This window comes from Trichomonas vaginalis, chromosome III (assembly GCF_026262505.1).
Source record: "Trichomonas vaginalis G3 chromosome III, whole genome shotgun sequence".
Lineage (NCBI taxonomy): Eukaryota > Parabasalia > Trichomonadida > Trichomonadidae > Trichomonas > Trichomonas vaginalis.
In genome coordinates, this window is record NC_067205.1 from 21,494,648 (window position 1) to 21,514,540 (window position 19,893).

The 19,893-nt window shown below is 30.0% G+C and overlaps 1 protein-coding gene across 1 annotated transcript, besides 4 other annotated features; it reads left to right on the top strand.

Annotated features, from left to right (window-relative positions):
- The first annotated feature begins 1,472 nt into the window (after window positions 1–1,472).
- Window positions 1,473–1,790: a mobile genetic element.
- A 1,362-nt stretch (window positions 1,791–3,152) lies between these two features.
- Window positions 3,153–4,138: a mobile genetic element.
- Window positions 4,139–9,692: 5,554 nt separating this feature from the next.
- Window positions 9,693–10,410, top strand: TVAGG3_0739110 (transposase-related family; the record flags this gene model as incomplete). Its single annotated transcript, XM_051244815.1, has 1 exon — window positions 9,693–10,410. A coding segment is annotated over one exon (718 nt), but the record flags the coding sequence as incomplete, so codon positions are not given.
- An 887-nt stretch (window positions 10,411–11,297) lies between these two features.
- Window positions 11,298–11,616: a mobile genetic element.
- Window positions 11,617–12,977: 1,361 nt separating this feature from the next.
- Window positions 12,978–13,962: a mobile genetic element.
- Window positions 13,963–19,893: the final 5,931 nt, after the last annotated feature.

Genomic DNA, 19,893 nt, shown 5'->3' on the forward strand with positions numbered 1-19,893 from the left:
GGTACCTTTCGTGAAATATCCAAAACCATGTTCAAAAAGCTTGTCAGAGAAAATAATTTGGAATTAATTCCAAAAAGAGGAAGAAAACAAATAGAAATTAATCTTGATGCCTGCCAAGCTTATGCAAATTTGAAAGATTTAATGCCCGATGCAGGCATCAATAAATTATTCAGAAAATGAAACAGACCTTGTCAATATTGAGAAGAATCCAGAAGAATTTCAAAAAATTCAATCAGAAATTCAAAAAAATGGAGAAATAAATTATGAGTCTGGAAACTGGCTCGATGAAGTTGACCGCACAACTTTAGTTCCAGTTGTGACTCCAATAGAAGGTACGCCTATTGAAATAATCCATTACGCGAATCTCTTCAAACGGCAACATACATTACAAAAAATTTCGATTCTCCCTCATATAGAATGGGCAGGAAAATACACGAAGCGATTATTGCAGATACTCCCCCTCAAAATCAAGAAAATCAGCAAAAATACATTCCTCGAAATTATCTAGCATCCAAATGTCATCAAATTTGGCATGCTGATATCCACTATTGGAGGAAACGAATAGGCAAATATTTGTTTGCGATAATAGACGACAGATCGCGAAAAATCATAGATTTTAATTTATTTACCGAAAAAACAGCTCAAAATACAACTGCAGTTCTTAAAAGAGCATTAAGTACTCTACCTCAACCACCATACGCTATTTGGACTGATAACGGCCTTGAAAATAAAAGCTCATTTCATCAACTTTTGGTTGAACGTGGAATTGAGCATATTTTCATTCAACCGGGCAATCCACAGGCAAATGGTAAGATTGAGAGATGGTGGCCATACGTGGAAAGAAACTGCAAGTCAGAATCAGATCTTCCACGGGTTATCAGATTTTACAATAATATGCCCCATTCTTCTTTGCCTGTGAATCCTGAAACGAACGTTTACTTTACGCCGAATGAATTCGAGGCCAGTGAAATTGATGATCACTGGTATCGAAATCCAGAACAAGAACCATTCTAGATAGTCGACGGTCAATTAAAAAACCTTAAGGAAAGCATTGACGAGTTCAGAAAATGAAAATCTCGAGCAAGTTCAATAAATTTTCAACAAATTCTCAAATCATTACGAATAAACACTTAATATTATCGTATTTACATCTTTTTAATACAACTATTTACTTACTGATGATTCATTGCAAATCGTAGATTTGGATGATAAGTTATCTAACAAAAGTTTCCGAGCTTACCGCTTAAAACAATAGCCTACATCATATCTACGAATACCTCGGTACCGAGGCTACAGTTTTGCGCAGAAAGTTCAAAAAGTGACTTCGAATGCTAAGTTATCTAACAAAAATTTCCGAGCTTACCAGTTTAAAACAATAGTCTACATCATATCTACGAATACCTCGTTACTCCGAGGTTCAGGTTAGTAAAAATCAATCTAAAAATATTTTTTTATGTACGTTAATGTAATCTGAGAGTGAGAGGCATATAGGCATACTATATACCTCTCACCCTTCAATTCCTACCAGAAAGTTCGAAAACTTGGTCGCAATTGCATCTGATTGCGACCAAGTTTTCGAACTTTCTCGAGGGAATAGGAGCCTACAAAGCACTGATTATGTATTAGTGCCTGGTAGGCTCCTATTCACTTTCTAAATGGGAGAAACTTTGCTTTCATAAGATAACATACGAACAAAGTTTCTCCCATTTAGAGTTTGAATTGAAGGGTGCGAGGTATATAGGCATACTATATATCTCTCACCCTTAATTCCTATGAAAACAGTTCTAAAATAAAAATAAAAAACAAACTTAAATTAACTATTAAATTTTTTATATTTTAATTTCATATTTTTAATAAAATTCCTTATATATTATAATTATTATATTAAAAACCCTTTCGAATTTTGGCGCGAAAATAAGAGTAGGTGTCACTTTTTGTCACTTTTCTAGTGACCCTTTTCGGTACGGAACAAAAAATGTGAATTCATGTTCATTTGTAATTGTAACATCTTCAATATTATGTCGAGAACTGTTGTCGATGACATAGAAGAAGTAAATATGTTCTGCATTGTTTTCGTTTGTGAATGTTCCTGAGACTGTGATATTTCTATCAATTTTGTTGTGGTATGTAGACAGAGGTTCTTTGTTGACAATGAGAGATGGATTGTTGAATATATATATGAAATTAATGTTTTCTTCATTTGATTTCTTAAGACTTTCATCATAACAATAAATTGTGACTTTGTGAATTCCTTCATTCAAGTATGATGGAATATCGATGTTTTTATTGAATTCATGAGATGATGTATTATAAATTGTTATTCTTTCAACAAGTCGTTCTAAACCATTGTCATCAATAATGTAATTTATTGTAACTGTTCCACTTCCATCAAGATCAGTGACACTTTCCTTTGATTTCAATTTGATTATTTATTCCTTTTCGAATTTGTTGATTGTTTTCTGTTGTTATAGAAATTGATGGTGTGTTGTAATTGAAATCAAATTGATAATGCAAATGATTTGAGTCTTTTTGATTAGAATCAACAGCCCAAATATAAATTATATGTGTTCCTTCTGAGAATGATGATGGAATTTTAACTGTGAAATCAAAATCATAATTTGTATTTATTTCATTGACTACTATTGATTGTGATGTCTTCTTAGTTGCTGTTTCACTGTCAAATTGGCAGTAAATATCAATTAGTTCATTGCCATCACGATCTGAAACAGATAAAGTAACAAAGATGTTGTAATCTGTATTCTTTGTGTATGATGACTTAGGAGCTGTTGTGATACTGATAATTGATGGATTATAAATGTATTCGAATGAAAGATTATATGTTTTGCTATTAAAACCATCTTTTAATAAATAAATATGAATTGTGTGATTGTTCTCTGGTAAATCATTTGGAAAAGTGATTGGTTTAGTGAAAGTTTCATCATTTGAATCGACTTGAACTTCGTATTGATTTTGAGTGTTATTATCTTCGTTGAAGTAATATTTAATGAGAGCTGTTGATTCTCCATTTGGATAACTTGCAATTCCTGATAATGTCAATGTCTGACCACTGTTCTTTATAATTTTTGTTGGATTTAAACCTAAATTAGATAGAGTAAGTTTATTTGAATATCCAACTGCAAATTCTAAAGAATTCTCGTAAACGAAAAAGGGGATTTGACTCCGTCAAATCCCCGCTCGCAAAAAGTGGACTTTACATGTCAAATTTTATATGCATGTAATGTCCACTTTTATGAGTTTTAGGAAGGAATTGGAAGCCATGAGTTACTGACATTTCATCAGTATCTCATAGCCTCCAATTCCTTCTTAAAATGGGAGAAACTTTGTCCGAATAGTTTAACATTCGGACAAAGTTTCTCCCATTTTAAGAAGGAATTGGAGGGTAAGAGATATACCATATGAATGTATATCTCTTACCCTCCAATTCCTTCTAGAAAGTGTCCAAACTTTGGGTTAATTGCAAACTATTAACCCAAAGTTTGGACACTTTCAAGTGGAGATGGAAGGCTTTGGGGTATATATTAATACAATATACCTCAAAGCCTTCCATCTCCACTACAAATGGGAGAAACTTTGTCCGAATAGTTTAACATTCGGACAAAGTTTCTCCCATCTTTCAATGTAATTGCTACCTGTGAGGTACTGACTTGAAGTCAGTGCTTCACAGGTAGCAATATCCAAAAATTTAAAAACATTTTATCAGTTCGTTAAAGAACTAGAGCCTCCTAGGTACTGAACCAGAATCAGTGCCTAGGGGACTCTAGTGATCTATATAAATCTGAGAAACTTTGAGGAAATTGTTCGACATTTCCTCAAAGTTTCTCAGCAATTTAGCGAGGAATGTTCGTTATCGTGTAGATATTTATAATATATACATGATAACAAACATTCCCCGCTAAAAGATGTAAAATCTTATAAGAAATAATTGCAAAAGAATAACAAATTGCAACAAATTTTATATGAAACTGAACCTTATGAGGTAGTGATTCAAGATCACCGCCTCATAAGATTCAGTTTCAATCTCAAGTATCTCAAAAGTAAGGCTCTATTTTTGCCATGTAAAGTGTCACTTTACTGTCAAACCGTTTTTATCGTTTTCGTTTACAACAGAATCAATATTAGTTAATTGATTATCACTCTTAGCTTGTGCAGTTAATATGTGATCACCATAATCTAAATCGGAAATATAAATCGATACATCTGAATCAAATGTTCTAGCAATTGGATTAGTATTTTTTGTTCTTTTTAATTCTGAATCAATATAAAATTTTATCTCCACAGAATTACCTGGAGGATTATATACAGTATAATAAACAACCCAAACATTGTTTTTATCTGGAATCGTTTTCTTAGTTGGTTCTGTAAGTTCAATTCTAAATTCATCACCTGCAAGTAAATTTTTCTTATCATTTTCATATTTGTAATTATATTTTAATTTGATTTTTTTTTCATTTCTTTCAGAAAAATTATCTTTTGAATTTTCAAAATATTCATCCATATTACGAGTATTATTGTGAAATATCGATTTAGATTCACTTAATAATGTAATATTAGACATTTTCGTTTACGTAATTCGTTCATTTTTCTTGAGTTCGGAAATTTTGTTGTCAAAAAGATAAAACATATCATTGATATGTAGTGACATACATTTGTATTGTAAAGTTTATGTAGATTTAACAAGATTAATATGATTTCGTCAAAATTATTAAGTAAAAATTTTAAAATTTTAGTTTCTGGCGTTTGATATTCGTTCAATATCGTTAATTTATTAGTATTGTTCGTCAGAAATTATTGTCATACTGATGAAATTTGATTTCATTCCTTCAAATTAATGAAGGTCTCCATCAAAGTTTCCGTAAAAAAACTTCATTCTGTCAAATTAAGTCTTCCAATAACAAATTATTATATATATAAGAAAGTTTGATGAATTATTATTTCTTAGGAACTCAACAATTCCTCTGTATACATTTCATTTAGTACTGTCCAAGGGTAATACTTGCTTGATTCCTCAATAAAGCAATATATTTCACTCCATGATGCATCGTTGGATATCCCCATATCTTCCAAATAGACAAGTTATATAGTTGTTATTTTATATTTTATTGTATTTATACTATTGATATTCACGCACTTGAATCAAAGCATACATAAATTGTACTTATTGATCAAAAAAATATTTAATTATATTTAAAATGATTTAGTATTTATTAAAAATCAAATTATTGGAGTAGTCATAGCATCTAATTCATATTTTTCTTTCTCCTTGTTTGCCTTTAAATCTGGGAACAGAACTATTCCATAAATAATGAAGAGAATATCGAAGATTACGAAAACAATAAGCCAAATTTTGCTTCGACTATAAATATAAATTATTTGTGTTATTTCAGAACAAATTGAATATAATATTTGAGAGAAGAAAATTAAATTATCTGAAAATTGACAAATCAATGATAATCCTACACTGTTAAGACCTAAGAATAGACTTATAGTGTTACCACTTGCTACTCCATAGCTAAACATGTTTCGTTTGCCCGTGAAAGCTAAAATTGAACAAATTATCAGGAAAATCAAGGAAAAGGCGGATGAAATTATCCAATGTATTCTTAATCCAAAGAAATAAATTGAAAAAGCAATAGAAATGAGAATAATACTAATAATTATTTGAAGAATATTATTAACTTGGATTATTTTGTAAGAAGATATGTGTTCTGGGGTTGCATTTGATATGACTATGTCAACAATGATTATTAATGGAGCTAAAATTAAGAGAATTGAATGAAAAATGTATTTTTCTCTTTAGAAGCGTTTGATCTTGCTGTTATTTCAGGAGTTATGTTCGGAATAAACCAAATAAGTATACTTTGGATCAAAGAAATGGATGCAAAAACGTATAAAAAATTTTCTGTGAGATGTGTATAATGTATGGTTTCCGATATATGTTCCAAATATAATACCAACAAAATGAAGGATTCCGTATGAATCTCTTGTATTTTCTGGCGAAATATGCGAAATGTACAAAGGATTCATCAATAAATGGATATTTGCGGCTATCAATTGAAAGGCAATGACAACAAAAGCAGCAAAAACGTTATCCTTAGATATTGAAGCTTTTGATACAAGAGCGATTGAATTTGAAATACCTGCAGCAATTAAAATAAATTTTGTTCCGAATTTCCTGTAAGTAAATATAGAGGAAACAAGTGTGATGATGGTTATTGGTAAAACTATAGCAGCTAAAATATATTGATTCAGTGAGAGGCCTGAAAGAAAAAATATAGGAACACTCTTCCAATTTGCAATCGCACTTAATGCTGATCCAACGAATACAACTCCTACATAATATAATTGCTTATTCAATAAGATTCCCATAATTGTCAAATTTGACAACGATACATTTTTCTGACATTGGATCCATATTGAAAAATTGAGAAAAATCTTAAAACCGCTTTAAATAGAATGTATTGTTTCATTAATGAAAAAATTTTGATAAAAAAATCTAAAAAAATCTAATAAATTCGCTAAAAAATTGTTTAAATAATTGGAGTATTCAGATTGTCTGACTTTGATTTTTCTTCTTCCTGTATGTTCTTTAGTTCTGGGAACAATGTAAAGCCATATACAATTGTAAATATGCCAAAAACAATAAAAATGATGAGCCAAATCTTACTGAAGAGAAATATATGGATAGTGTCAATCAAAGACTCGCAAACAATGTTAAGAATTTGAGAAAAGAAAATAAGATTATCTGAAAATTGACAAATAAGAGAGAGGCCAACGCTGCTTAAACCCAAGTTCATACTTATATTAAAAAGATCTCCCATTATAAATCTAAATATGTTAGATTTGTTCATGAAATTTAATATTGTAACAATTATTAAGAAAACTAATACAAAAATAGAGGAAACTATCCAATGCTTCCTTAATCCAAAGAAATAAATCGTAAATATGATTGTTATAATTGTTATCAACGTTAATACATAAAAAACAATGTTAACTATGTTAACCTGATCAACAACTGAATGATCATGTACTATTGGAGCACAGTACCTAGGTACTGCATTTAATCCAGACAAAAATGGAAGTAACGTTAATGCAGCTGTATGGAACCAAAGTTTAACGTTTCTTGGAGCTTGTAATTCTTCGGAAGTTTCGGGAGTCATGTTAGGAATGAAGATAGTAAGAATGGATTGTATGATTGAGATGGCTGCATAAACGTATGAGAAAATTTTCCAATGTGGAGATATTGCAATACGAAAACCACTTATGGATCCAATTACTAAACCAATAAAATGGAATATTCCATATGAATTTCTTGTATTTGACATTGAAATATGAGAAATATATAATGGATTCATCAAATTACACATAATATATCCAACACCAATGAATGTTCCAGTAATATAAACGAGATATGAAGTGTTGGCTGCATTGAATGTCGCAATAATTAAACCAATTGCGATTAAAATACCGTTTATTATTGAATTGATTCTAGTTCCAAGTTTTTTGTACATCCAAATGGACAATACAATTGCTATTATTTCAACGAGGAATACTATTGGAAAATAGTAGTAAGTACTGTAATTTACTTCAATGATTTTGCTAGCAAGTATACTTTTCTACATTGTCGCTGCAGTATGAGTGACTACGGTGCCAAGAAATGCAACTCCGGCATACATAAGTTGCTTGTTGAGGATGATACCCATAATAATGGCAAATGACAATCTGTCTGACAGCGGATCTCTTATGAAAAAATTGAGGCAAATCTGAATGTCAGATATGTTTTGATGTATTTAGGTAGAATCTAAATTCTTGCAAAACAAACCGTAAAATTTACAATGGGCTCATTGAATATTTTATAAGAATCGAAAATTGAGGGAATCAATAAAATTTTAAAACGAACATTGACTAACCATAAGAGGAAACACATAATATGGAAAATATTTGATTAGAAGGGTAATTTTTCCACTTCAAATCATGTGAGTTCTTTCGATTTGATAAAATATTAATAAAAAAATATTTAAATAAATATGATTTTATAGTATAATTAATAATTTTAACATAGATAAGTGAAAACAAACTATGTTAACAAGCTGATTTGGGATCTAAATATTAATAAAATTAAATATCATGTTGATGGATTTGATGAGGCATTGATTTAATATAGTTGATGGATTTTTTACCTGTGAAAGAAAAAGCAAATATTTTGATAATCATAAATAAATTGAAATAAATGCAATAGAATTACATTTGATAACCATAATAAATGAGCGTATTATTCAGATGTTTTAACATGATTTCAGCTAAATATTACAAAAAATAGCAGGGATTTTATTTAGAAGATTTTGAAATAGTTAATGTTAATGCATAAATTGTTTTAGGAATCGAAAGGATGTTCTTGTGTTTGTTGTCTTTCAGACTGTTAGGAATAACAAAAAATGTTAATGGTTGATGTGATGATGTTTTATTATCATCATCAACAACATAAAGATAAATTGAATGAAATCCACATGAAATAGAATCAATTCCAATTGATTCGGTGAATGGACGTTGATTATTATCATAAATATAAAATGTTGTTAAATCATTAAATGTTTCTTCATCAAGTTTGTATTTGATTGTAAATGTTCCTCGCTCATCTGAATCTTGAACAAAACCATCAATATAAAGCTTCTTATTGACATCTTTGACAAATGTCTGATTATTTCTTGTTGTTATTGATAATAATGGTGAATTATAAAAATATTGAAAAGCTGATCGAAAAGGAGTAGATGTTTTATTTGATTCATCAGTTGCTGTTACTATAAGATGATGTAATGATTCAGTCAGTTCTGATGGAAATTCTAGATCAAAGGAAAATGGATGTTCATTAATATTTAAAATTTCAATAGTTTTAGTGTCAATGATGTCGTTGTCAATGTAACATCGAATAGTGACAAGACCTGTGCCATCAAGATCTACAATCTGACCTTCAAGATGAATACTCTTGTTCAAACATCGATGATATGGACCGTTCTCGAATGTGTTGATTGTGAGTTCGGGTGAATTGTATTCATAATAAAAATAAATATGTTCTTCGTTTGATTTCTTGTTGTGTTCATCTGAGCAATAAATTGTGATACTGTGAACAGATTCTGAAAATGCTGTTGGAAATTCAACTTCGTTAGAAAATGAAATAATACATTCTGTGTTCATGGATTCTGAATGTAATTCTGAATATGGATAATCATCAAATTTGTAAAAGATAGAGATATGACCTGTGCAGTCCGAATCTTCGATACTTCCCTCAATATTGATAAATTTGTTTGTTGTCTTGTGGAATCTGCTGAAATTATATGTTGAAACCGAAACAATTGGTGAATTGAAAACAAATTCGGATGTCTTAGTGTAGTTTGATGATGTTTTGAAGAAGCTGTCTTCAATCCAAATAAAAATTGTATGATTACTCTCTGAATCGTATTCTTCGAAGATTTCTGATGTTGGAATAAAAAATGTGAATTCATATACCATACCGAAAAGGGTCGCTAGAAAAAGTGACTTTTGGCGCCAAAATTATTTTTTAAAAAAAAACTTATTTTTATTATTTAATCAATATTACACCATTACATATTATTTTTTATATCAAATCCATACTATTTTTCAGAATGGAAGTTTTTGTAAACTTTTACAAAACTCAAATGGATCCATATCACTGGCATCGTACCTCCAGAAAATTAGTTGACATCGAATGGCTAAAGGAATCGGTTCAACAAATTAACTCTGGAATGAAGCTAAAGGATATTTGCAAAAAGGCCCGTTTAAATAATGGTACCTTTCGTGAAATATCCAAAACCATGTTCAAAAAGCTTGTCAGAGAAAATAATTTGGAATTAATTCCAAAAAGAGGAAGAAAACAAATAGAAATTAATCTTGATGCCTGCCAAGCTTATGCAAATTTGAAAGATTTAATGCCCGATGCAGGCATCAATAAAATTATTCAGAAAATGAAAACAGACCTTGTCAATATTGAGAAGAATCCAGAAGAATTTCAAAAAATTCAATCAGAAATTCAAAAAAATGGAGAAATAAATTATGAGTCTGGAAACTGGCTCGATGAAGTTGACCGCACAACTTTAGTTCCAGTTGTGACTCCAATAGAAGGTACGCCTATTGAAATAAATCCATTACGCGAATCTCTTCAAACGGCAACATACATTACAAAAAATTTCGATTCTCCCTTATATAGAATGGGCAGGAAAATACACGAAGCGATTATCGCAGATACTCCCCCTCAAAATCAAGAAAATCAGCAAAAATACATTCCTCGAAATTATCTAGCATCCAAATGTCATCAAATTTGGCATGCTGATATCCACTATTGGAGGAAACGAATAGGCAAATATTTGTTTGCGATAATAGACGACAGATCGCGAAAAATCATAGATTTTAATTTATTTACCGAAAAAACAGCTCAAAATACAACTGCAGTTCTTAAAAGAGCATTAAGTACTCTACCTCAACCACCATACGCTATTTGGACTGATAACGGCCTTGAAAATAAAAGCTCATTTCATCAACTTTTGGTTGAACGTGGAATTGAGCATATTTTCATTCAACCGGGCAATCCACAGGCAAATGGTAAGATTGAGAGATGGTGGCCATACGTGGAAAGAAACTGCAAGTCAGAATCAGATCTTCCACGGGTCATCAGATTTTACAATAATATGCCCCATTCTTCTTTGCCTGTGAATCCTGAAACGAACGTTTACTTTACGCCGAATGAATTCGAGGCCAGTGAAATTGATGATCACTGGTATCGAAATCCAGAACAAGAACCATTCTAGATAGTCGACGGTCAATTAAAAAACCTTAAGGAAAGCATTGACGAGTTCAGAAAATGAAAATCTCGAGCAAGTTCAATAAATTTTCAACAAATTCTCAAATCATTACGAATAAACACTTAATATTATCGTATTTACATCTTTTTAATACAACTATTTACTTACTGATGATTCATTGCAAATCGTAGATTTGGATGATAAGTTATCTAACAAAAGTTTCCGAGCTTACCGCTTAAAACAATAGCCTACATCATATCTACGAATACCTCGGTACTCCGAGGCTACAGTTTTGCGCAGAAAGTTCAAAAAGTGACTTCGAATGCTAAGTTATCTAACAAAAATTTCCGAGCTTACAGTTTAAAACAATAGTCTACATCATATCTACGAATACCTCGTTACTCCGAGGTTCAGGTTAGTAAAAATCAATCTAAAAATATTTTTTTATGTACGTTAATGTAATCTGAGAGTGAGAGGCATATAGGCATACTATATACCTCTCACCCTTCAATTCCTACCAGAAAGTTCGAAAACTTGGTCGCAATTGCATCTGATTGCGACCAAGTTTTCGAACTTTCTCGAGGGAATAGGAGCCTACAAAGCACTGATTATGTATTAGTGCCTGGTAGGCTCCTATTCACTTTCTAAATGGGAGAAACTTTGCTTTCATAAGATAACATACGAACAAAGTTTCTCCCATTTAGAGTTTGAATTGAAGGGTGCGAGGTATATAGGCATACTATATACCTCTCACCCTTTAATTCCTATGAAAACAGTTCTAAAATAAAAATAAAAAACAAACTTAAATTAACTATTAAATTTTTTATATTTTAATTTCATATTTTTAATAAAATTCCTTATATATTATAATTATTATATTAAAAACCCTTTCGAATTTTGGCGCGAAAATAAGAGTAGGTGTCACTTTTTGTCACTTTTCTAGTGACCCTTTTCGGTACGGAACAAAAAATGTGAATTCATGTTCATTTGTAATTGTAACATCTTCAATATTATGTCGAGAACTGTTGTCGATGACATAGAAGAAGTAAATATGTTCTGCATTGTTTTCGTTTGTGAATGTTCCTGAGACTGTGATATTTCTATCAATTTTGTTGTGGTATGTAGACAGAGGTTCTTTGTTGACAATGAGAGATGGATTGTTGAATATATATATGAAATTAATGTTTTCTTCATTTGATTTCTTAAGACTTTCATCATAACAATAAATTGTGACTTTGTGAATTCCTTCATTCAAGTATGATGGAATATCGATGTTTTTATTGAATTCATGAGATGATGTATTATAAATTGTTATTCTTTCAACAAGTCGTTCTAAACCATTGTCATCAATAATGTAATTTATTGTAACTGTTCCACTTCCATCAAGATCAGTGACACTTCCTTTGATTTCAATTTGATTATTTATTCCTTTTCGAATTTGTTGATTGTTTTCTGTTGTTATAGAAATTGATGGTGTGTTGTAATTGAAATCAAATTGATAATGCAAATGATTTGAGTCTTTTTGATTAGAATCAACAGCCCAAATATAAATTATATGTGTTCCTTCTGAGAATGATGATGGAATTTTAACTGTGAAATCAAAATCATAATTTGTATTTATTTCATTGACTACTATTGATTGTGATGTCTTCTTAGTTGCTGTTTCACTGTCAAATTGGCAGTAAATATCAATTAGTTCATTGCCATCACGATCTGAAACAGATAAAGTAACAAAGATGTTGTAATCTGTATTCTTTGTGTATGATGACTTAGGAGCTGTTGTGATACTGATAATTGATGGATTATAAATGTATTCGAATGAAAGATTATATGTTTTGCTATTAAAACCATCTTTTAATAAATAAATATGAATTGTGTGATTGTTCTCTGGTAAATCATTTGGAAAAGTGATTGGTTTAGTGAAAGTTTCATCATTTGAATCGACTTGAACTTCGTATTGATTTTGAGTGTTATTATCTTCGTTGAAGTAATATTTAATGAGAGCTGTTGATTCTCCATTTGGATAACTTGCAATTCCTGATAATGTCAATGTCTGACCACTGTTCTTTATAATTTTTGTTGGATTTAAACCTAAATTAGATAGAGTAAGTTTATTTGAATATCCAACTGCAAATTCTAAAGAATTCTCGTAAACGAAAAAGGGGATTTGACTCCGTCAAATCCCCGCTCGCAAAAAGTGGACTTTACATGTCAAATTTTATATGCATGTAATGTCCACTTTTATGAGTTTTAGGAAGGAATTGGAAGCCATGAGTTACTGACATTTCATCAGTATCTCATAGCCTCCAATTCCTTCTTAAAATGGGAGAAACTTTGTCCGAATAGTTTAACATTCGGACAAAGTTTCTCCCATTTTAAGAAGGAATTGGAGGGTAAGAGATATACCATATGAATGTATATCTCTTACCCTCCAATTCCTTCTAGAAAGTGTCCAAACTTTGGGTTAATTGCAAACTATTAACCCAAAGTTTGGACACTTTCAAGTGGAGATGGAAGGCTTTGGGGTATATATTAATACAATATACCTCAAAGCCTTCCATCTCCACTACAAATGGGAGAAACTTTGTCCGAATAGTTTAACATTCGGACAAAGTTTCTCCCATCTTTCAATGTAATTGCTACCTGTGAGGTACTGACTTGAAGTCAGTGCTTCACAGGTAGCAATATCCAAAAATTTAAAAACATTTTATCAGTTCGTTAAAGAACTAGAGCCTCCTAGGTACTGAACCAGAATCAGTGCCTAGGGGACTCTAGTGATCTATATAAATCTGAGAAACTTTGAGGAAATTGTTCGACATTTCCTCAAAGTTTCTCAGCAATTTAGCGAGGAATGTTCGTTATCGTGTAGATATTTATAATATATACATGATAACAAACATTCCCCGCTAAAAGATGTAAAATCTTATAAGAAATAATTGCAAAAGAATAACAAATTGCAACAAATTTTATATGAAACTGAACCTTATGAGGTAGTGATTCAAGATCACCGCCTCATAAGATTCAGTTTCAATCTCAAGTATCTCAAAAGTAAGGCTCTTTTTTGCCATGTAAAGTGTCACTTTACTGTCAAACCGTTTTTATCGTTTTCGTTTACAACAGAATCAATATTAGTTAATTGATTATCACTCTTAGCTTGTGCAGTTAATATGTGATCACCATAATCTAAATCGGAAATATAAATCGATACATCTGAATCAAATGTTCTAGCAATTGGATTAGTATTTTTTGTTCTTTTTAATTCTGAATCAATATAAAATTTTATCTCCACAGAATTACCTGGAGGATTATATACAGTATAATAAACAACCCAAACATTGTTTTTATCTGGAATCGTTTTCTTAGTTGGTTCTGTAAGTTCAATTCTAAATTCATCACCTGCAAGTAAATTTTTCTTATCATTTTCATATTTGTAATTATATTTTAATTTGATTTTTTTTTCATTTCTTTCAGAAAAATTATCTTTTGAATTTTCAAAATATTCATCCATATTACGAGTATTATTGTGAAATATCGATTTAGATTCACTTAATAATGTAATATTAGACATTTTCGTTTACGTAATTCGTTCATTTTTCTTGAGTTCGGAAATTTTGTTGTCAAAAAGATAAAACATATCATTGATATGTAGTGACATACATTTGTATTGTAAAGTTTATGTAGATTTAACAAGATTAATATGATTTCGTCAAAATTATTAAGTAAAAATTTTAAAATTTTAGTTTCTGGCGTTTGATATTCGTTCAATATCGTTAATTTATTAGTATTGTTCGTCAGAAATTATTGTCATACTGATGAAATTTGATTTCATTCCTTCAAATTAATGAAGGTCTCCATCAAAGTTTCCGTAAAAAAACTTCATTCTGTCAAATTAAGTCTTCCAATAACAAATTATTATATATATAAGAAAGTTTGATGAATTATTATTTCTTAGGAACTCAACAATTCCTCTGTATACATTTCATTTAGTACTGTCCAAGGGTAATACTTGCTTGATTCCTCAATAAAGCAATATATTTCACTCCATGATGCATCGTTGGATATCCCCATATCTTCCAAATAGACAAGTTATATAGTTGTTATTTTATATTTTATTGTATTTATACTATTGATATTCACGCACTTGAATCAAAGCATACATAAATTGTACTTATTGATCAAAAAAATATTTAATTATATTTAAAATGATTTAGTATTTATTAAAAATCAAATTATTGGAGTAGTCATAGCATCTAATTCATATTTTTCTTTCTCCTTGTTTGCCTTTAAATCTGGGAACAGAACTATTCCATAAATAATGAAGAGAATATCGAAGATTACGAAAACAATAAGCCAAATTTTGCTTCGACTATAAATATAAATTATTTGTGTTATTTCAGAACAAATTGAATATAATATTTGAGAGAAGAAAATTAAATTATCTGAAAATTGACAAATCAATGATAATCCTACACTGTTAAGACCTAAGAATAGACTTATAGTGTTACCACTTGCTACTCCATAGCTAAACATGTTTCGTTTGCCCGTGAAAGCTAAAATTGAACAAATTATCAGGAAAATCAAGGAAAAGGCGGATGAAATTATCCAATGTATTCTTAATCCAAAGAAATAAATTGAAAAAGCAATAGAAATGAGAATAATACTAATAATTATTTGAAGAATATTATTAACTTGGATTATTTTGTAAGAAGATATGTGTTCTGGGGTTGCATTTGATATGACTATGTCAACAATGATTATTAATGGAGCTAAAATTAAGAGAATTGAATGAAAAATGTATTTTTTCTCTTTAGAAGCGTTTGATCTTGCTGTTATTTCAGGAGTTATGTTCGGAATAAACCAAATAAGTATACTTTGGATCAAAGAAATGGATGCAAAAACGTATAAAAAAATTTTTCTGTGAGATGTGTATAATGTATGGTTTCCGATATATGTTCCAAATATAATACCAACAAAATGAAGGATTCGTATGAATCTCTTGTATTTTCTGGCGAAATATGCGAAATGTACAAAGGATTCATCAATAAATGGATATTTGCGGCTATCAATTGAAAGGCAATGACAACAAAAGCAGCAAAAACGTTATCCTTAGATATTGAAGCTTTTGATACAAGAGCGATTGAATTTGAAATACCTGCAGCAATTAAAATAAATTTTGTTCCGAATTTCCTGTAAGTAAATATAGAGGAAACAAGTGTGATGATGGTTATTGGTAAAACTATAGCAGCTAAAATATATTGACTCAGTGAGAGGCCTGAAAGAAAAATTATAGGAACACTCTTCCAATTTGCAATCGCACTTAATGCTGATCCAACGAATACAACTCCTACATAATATAATTGCTTATTCAATAAGATTCCCATAATTGTCAAATTTGACAACGATACATTTTTCTGACATTGGATCCATATTGAAAAATTGAGAAAAATCTTAAAACCGCTTTAAATAGAATGTATTGTTTCATTAATGAAAAATTTTGATAAAAAAAATCTAAAAAAATCTAATAAATTCGCTAAAAAATTGTTTAAATAATTGGAGTATTCAGATTGTCTGACTTTGATTTTTCTTCTTCCTGTATGTTCTTTAGTTCTGGGAACAATGTAAAGCCATATACAATTGTAAATATGCCAAAAACAATAAAAATGATGAGCCAAATCTTACTGAAGAGAAATATATGGATAGTGTCAATCAAAGACTCGCAAACAATGTTAAGAATTTGAGAAAAGAAAATAAGATTATCTGAAAATTGACAAATAAGAGAGAGGCCAACGCTGCTTAAACCCAAGTTCATACTTATATTAAAAAGATCTCCCATTATAAATCTAAATATGTTAGATTTGTTCATGAAATTTAATATTGTAACAATTATTAAGAAAACTAATACAAAAATAGAGGAAACTATCCAATGCTTCCTTAATCCAAAGAAATAAATCGTAAATATGATTGTTATAATTGTTATCAACGTTAATACATAAAAAACAATGTTAACTATGTTAACCTGATCAACAACTGAATGATCATGTACTATTGGAGCACAGTACCTAGGTACTGCATTTAATCCAGACAAAAATGGAAGTAACGTTAATGCAGCTGTATGGAACCAAAGTTTAACGTTTCTTGGAGCTTGTAATTCTTCGGAAGTTTCGGGAGTCATGTTAGGAATGAAGATAGTAAGAATGGATTGTATGATTGAGATGGCTGCATAAACGTATGAGAAAATTTTCCAATGTGGAGATATTGCAATACGAAAACCACTTATGGATCCAATTACTAAACCAATAAAATGGAATATTCCATATGAATTTCTTGTATTTGACATTGAAATATGAGAAATATATAATGGATTCATCAAATTACACATAATATATCCAACACCAATGAATGTTCCAGTAATATAAACGAGATATGAAGTGTTGGCTGCATTGAATGTCGCAATAATTAAACCAATTGCGATTAAAATACCGTTTATTATTGAATTGATTCTAGTTCCAAGTTTTTTGTACATCCAAATGGACAATACAATTGCTATTATTTCAACGAGGAATACTATTGGAAAATAGTAGTAAGTACTGTAATTTACTTCAATGATTTTGCTAGCAAGTATACTTTTCTACATTGTCGCTGCAGTATGAGTGACTACGGTGCCAAGAAATGCAACTCCGGCATACATAAGTTGCTTGTTGAGGATGATACCCATAATAATGGCAAATGACAATCTGTCTGACAGCGGATCTCTTATGAAAAAATTGAGGCAAATCTGAATGTCAGATATGTTTTGATGTATTTAGGTAGAATCTAAATTCTTGCAAAACAAACCGTAAAATTTACAATGGGCTCATTGAATATTTTATAAGAATCGAAAATTGAGGGAATCAATAAAATTTTAAAACGAACATTGACTAACCATAAGAGGAAACACATAATATGGAAAATATTTGATTAGAAGGGTAATTTTTCCACTTCAAATCATGTGAGTTCTTTCAATTTGATAAAATATTAATAAAAAAAATATTTAAATAAATATGATTTTATAGTATAATTAATAATTTTAACATAGATAAGTGAAAACAAACTATGTTAACAAGCTGATTTGGGATCTAAATATTAATAAAATTAAATATCATGTTGATGGATTTGATGAGGCATTGATTTAATATAGTTGATGGATTTTTTACCTGTGAAAGAAAAAGCAAATATTTTGATAATCATAAATAAATTGAAATAAATGCAATAGAATTACATTTGATAACCATAATAAATGAGCGTATTATTCAGATGTTTTAACATGATTTCAGCTAAATATTACAAAAAATAGCAGGGATTTTATTTAGAAGATTTTGAAATAGTTAATGTTAATGCATAAATTGTTTTAGGAATCGAAAGGATGTTCTTGTGTTTGTTGTCTTTCAGACTGTTAGGAATAACAAAAAATGTTAATGGTTGATGTGATGATGTTTTATTATCATCATCAACAACATAAAGATAAATTGAATGAAATCCACATGAAATAGAATCAATTCCAATTGATTCGGTGAATGGACGTTGATTATTATCATAAATATAAAATGTTGTTAAATCATTAAATGTTTCTTCATCAAGTTTGTATTTGATTGTAAATGTTCCTCGCTCATCTGAATCTTGAACAAAACCATCAATATAAAGCTTCTTATTGACATCTTTGACAAATGTCTGATTATTTCTTGTTGTTATTGATAATAATGGTGAATTATAAAAATATTGAAAAGCTGATCGAAAAGGAGTAGATGTTTTATTTGATTCATCAGTTGCTGTTACTATAAGATGATGTAATGATTCAGTCAGTTCTGATGGAAATTCTAGATCAAAGGAAAATGGATGTTCATTAATATTTAAAATTTCAATAGTTTTAGTGTCAATGATGTCGTTGTCAATGTAACATCGAATAGTGACAAGACCTGTGCCATCAAGATCTACAATCTGACCTTCAAGATGAATACTCTTGTTCAAACATCGATGATATGGACCGTTCTCGAATGTGTTGATTGTGAGTTCGGGTGAATTGTATTCATAATAAAAATAAATATGTTCTTCGTTTGATTTCTTGTTGTGTTCATCTGAGCAATAAATTGTGATACTGTGAACAGATTCTGAAAATGCTGTTGGAAATTCAACTTCGTTAGAAAATGAAATAATACATTCTGTGTTCATGGATTCTGAATGTAATTCTGAATATGGATAATCATCAAATTTGTAAAAGATAGAGATATGACCTGTGCAGTCCGAATCTTCGATACTTCCCTCAATATTGATAAATTTGTTTGTTGTCTTGTGGAATCTGCTGAAATTATATGTTGAAACCGAAACAATTGGTGAATTGAAAACAAATTCGGATGTCTTAGTGTAGTTTGATGATGTTTTGAAGAAGCTGTCTTCAATCCAAATAAAAATTGTATGATTACTCTCTGAATCGTATTCTTCGAAGATTTCTGATGTTGGAATAAAAAATGTGAATTCATATACCATACCGAAAAGGGTCGCTAGAAAAAGTGACTTTTGGCGCCAAAATTATTTTTTAAAAAAAACTTATTTTTATTATTTAATCAATATTACACCATTACATATTATTTTTTATATCAAATCCATACTATTTTTCAGAATGGAAGTTTTTGTAAACTTTTACAAAACTCAAATGGATCCATATCACTGGCATCGTACCTCCAGAAAATTAGTTGACATCGAATGGCTAAAGGAATCGGTTCAACAAATTAACTCTGGAATGAAGCTAAAGGATATTTGCAAAAAGGCCCGTTTAAATAATGGTACCTTTCGTGAAATATCCAAAACCATGTTCAAAAAGCTTGTCAGAGAAAATAATTTGGAATTAATTCCAAAAAGAGGAAGAAAACAAATAGAAATTAATCTTGATGCCTGCCAAGCTTATGCAAATTTGAAAGATTTAATGCCCGATGCAGGCATCAATAAAATTATTCAGAAAATGAAAACAGACCTTGTCAATATTGAGAAGAATCCAGAAGAATTTCAAAAAATTCAATCAGAAATTCAA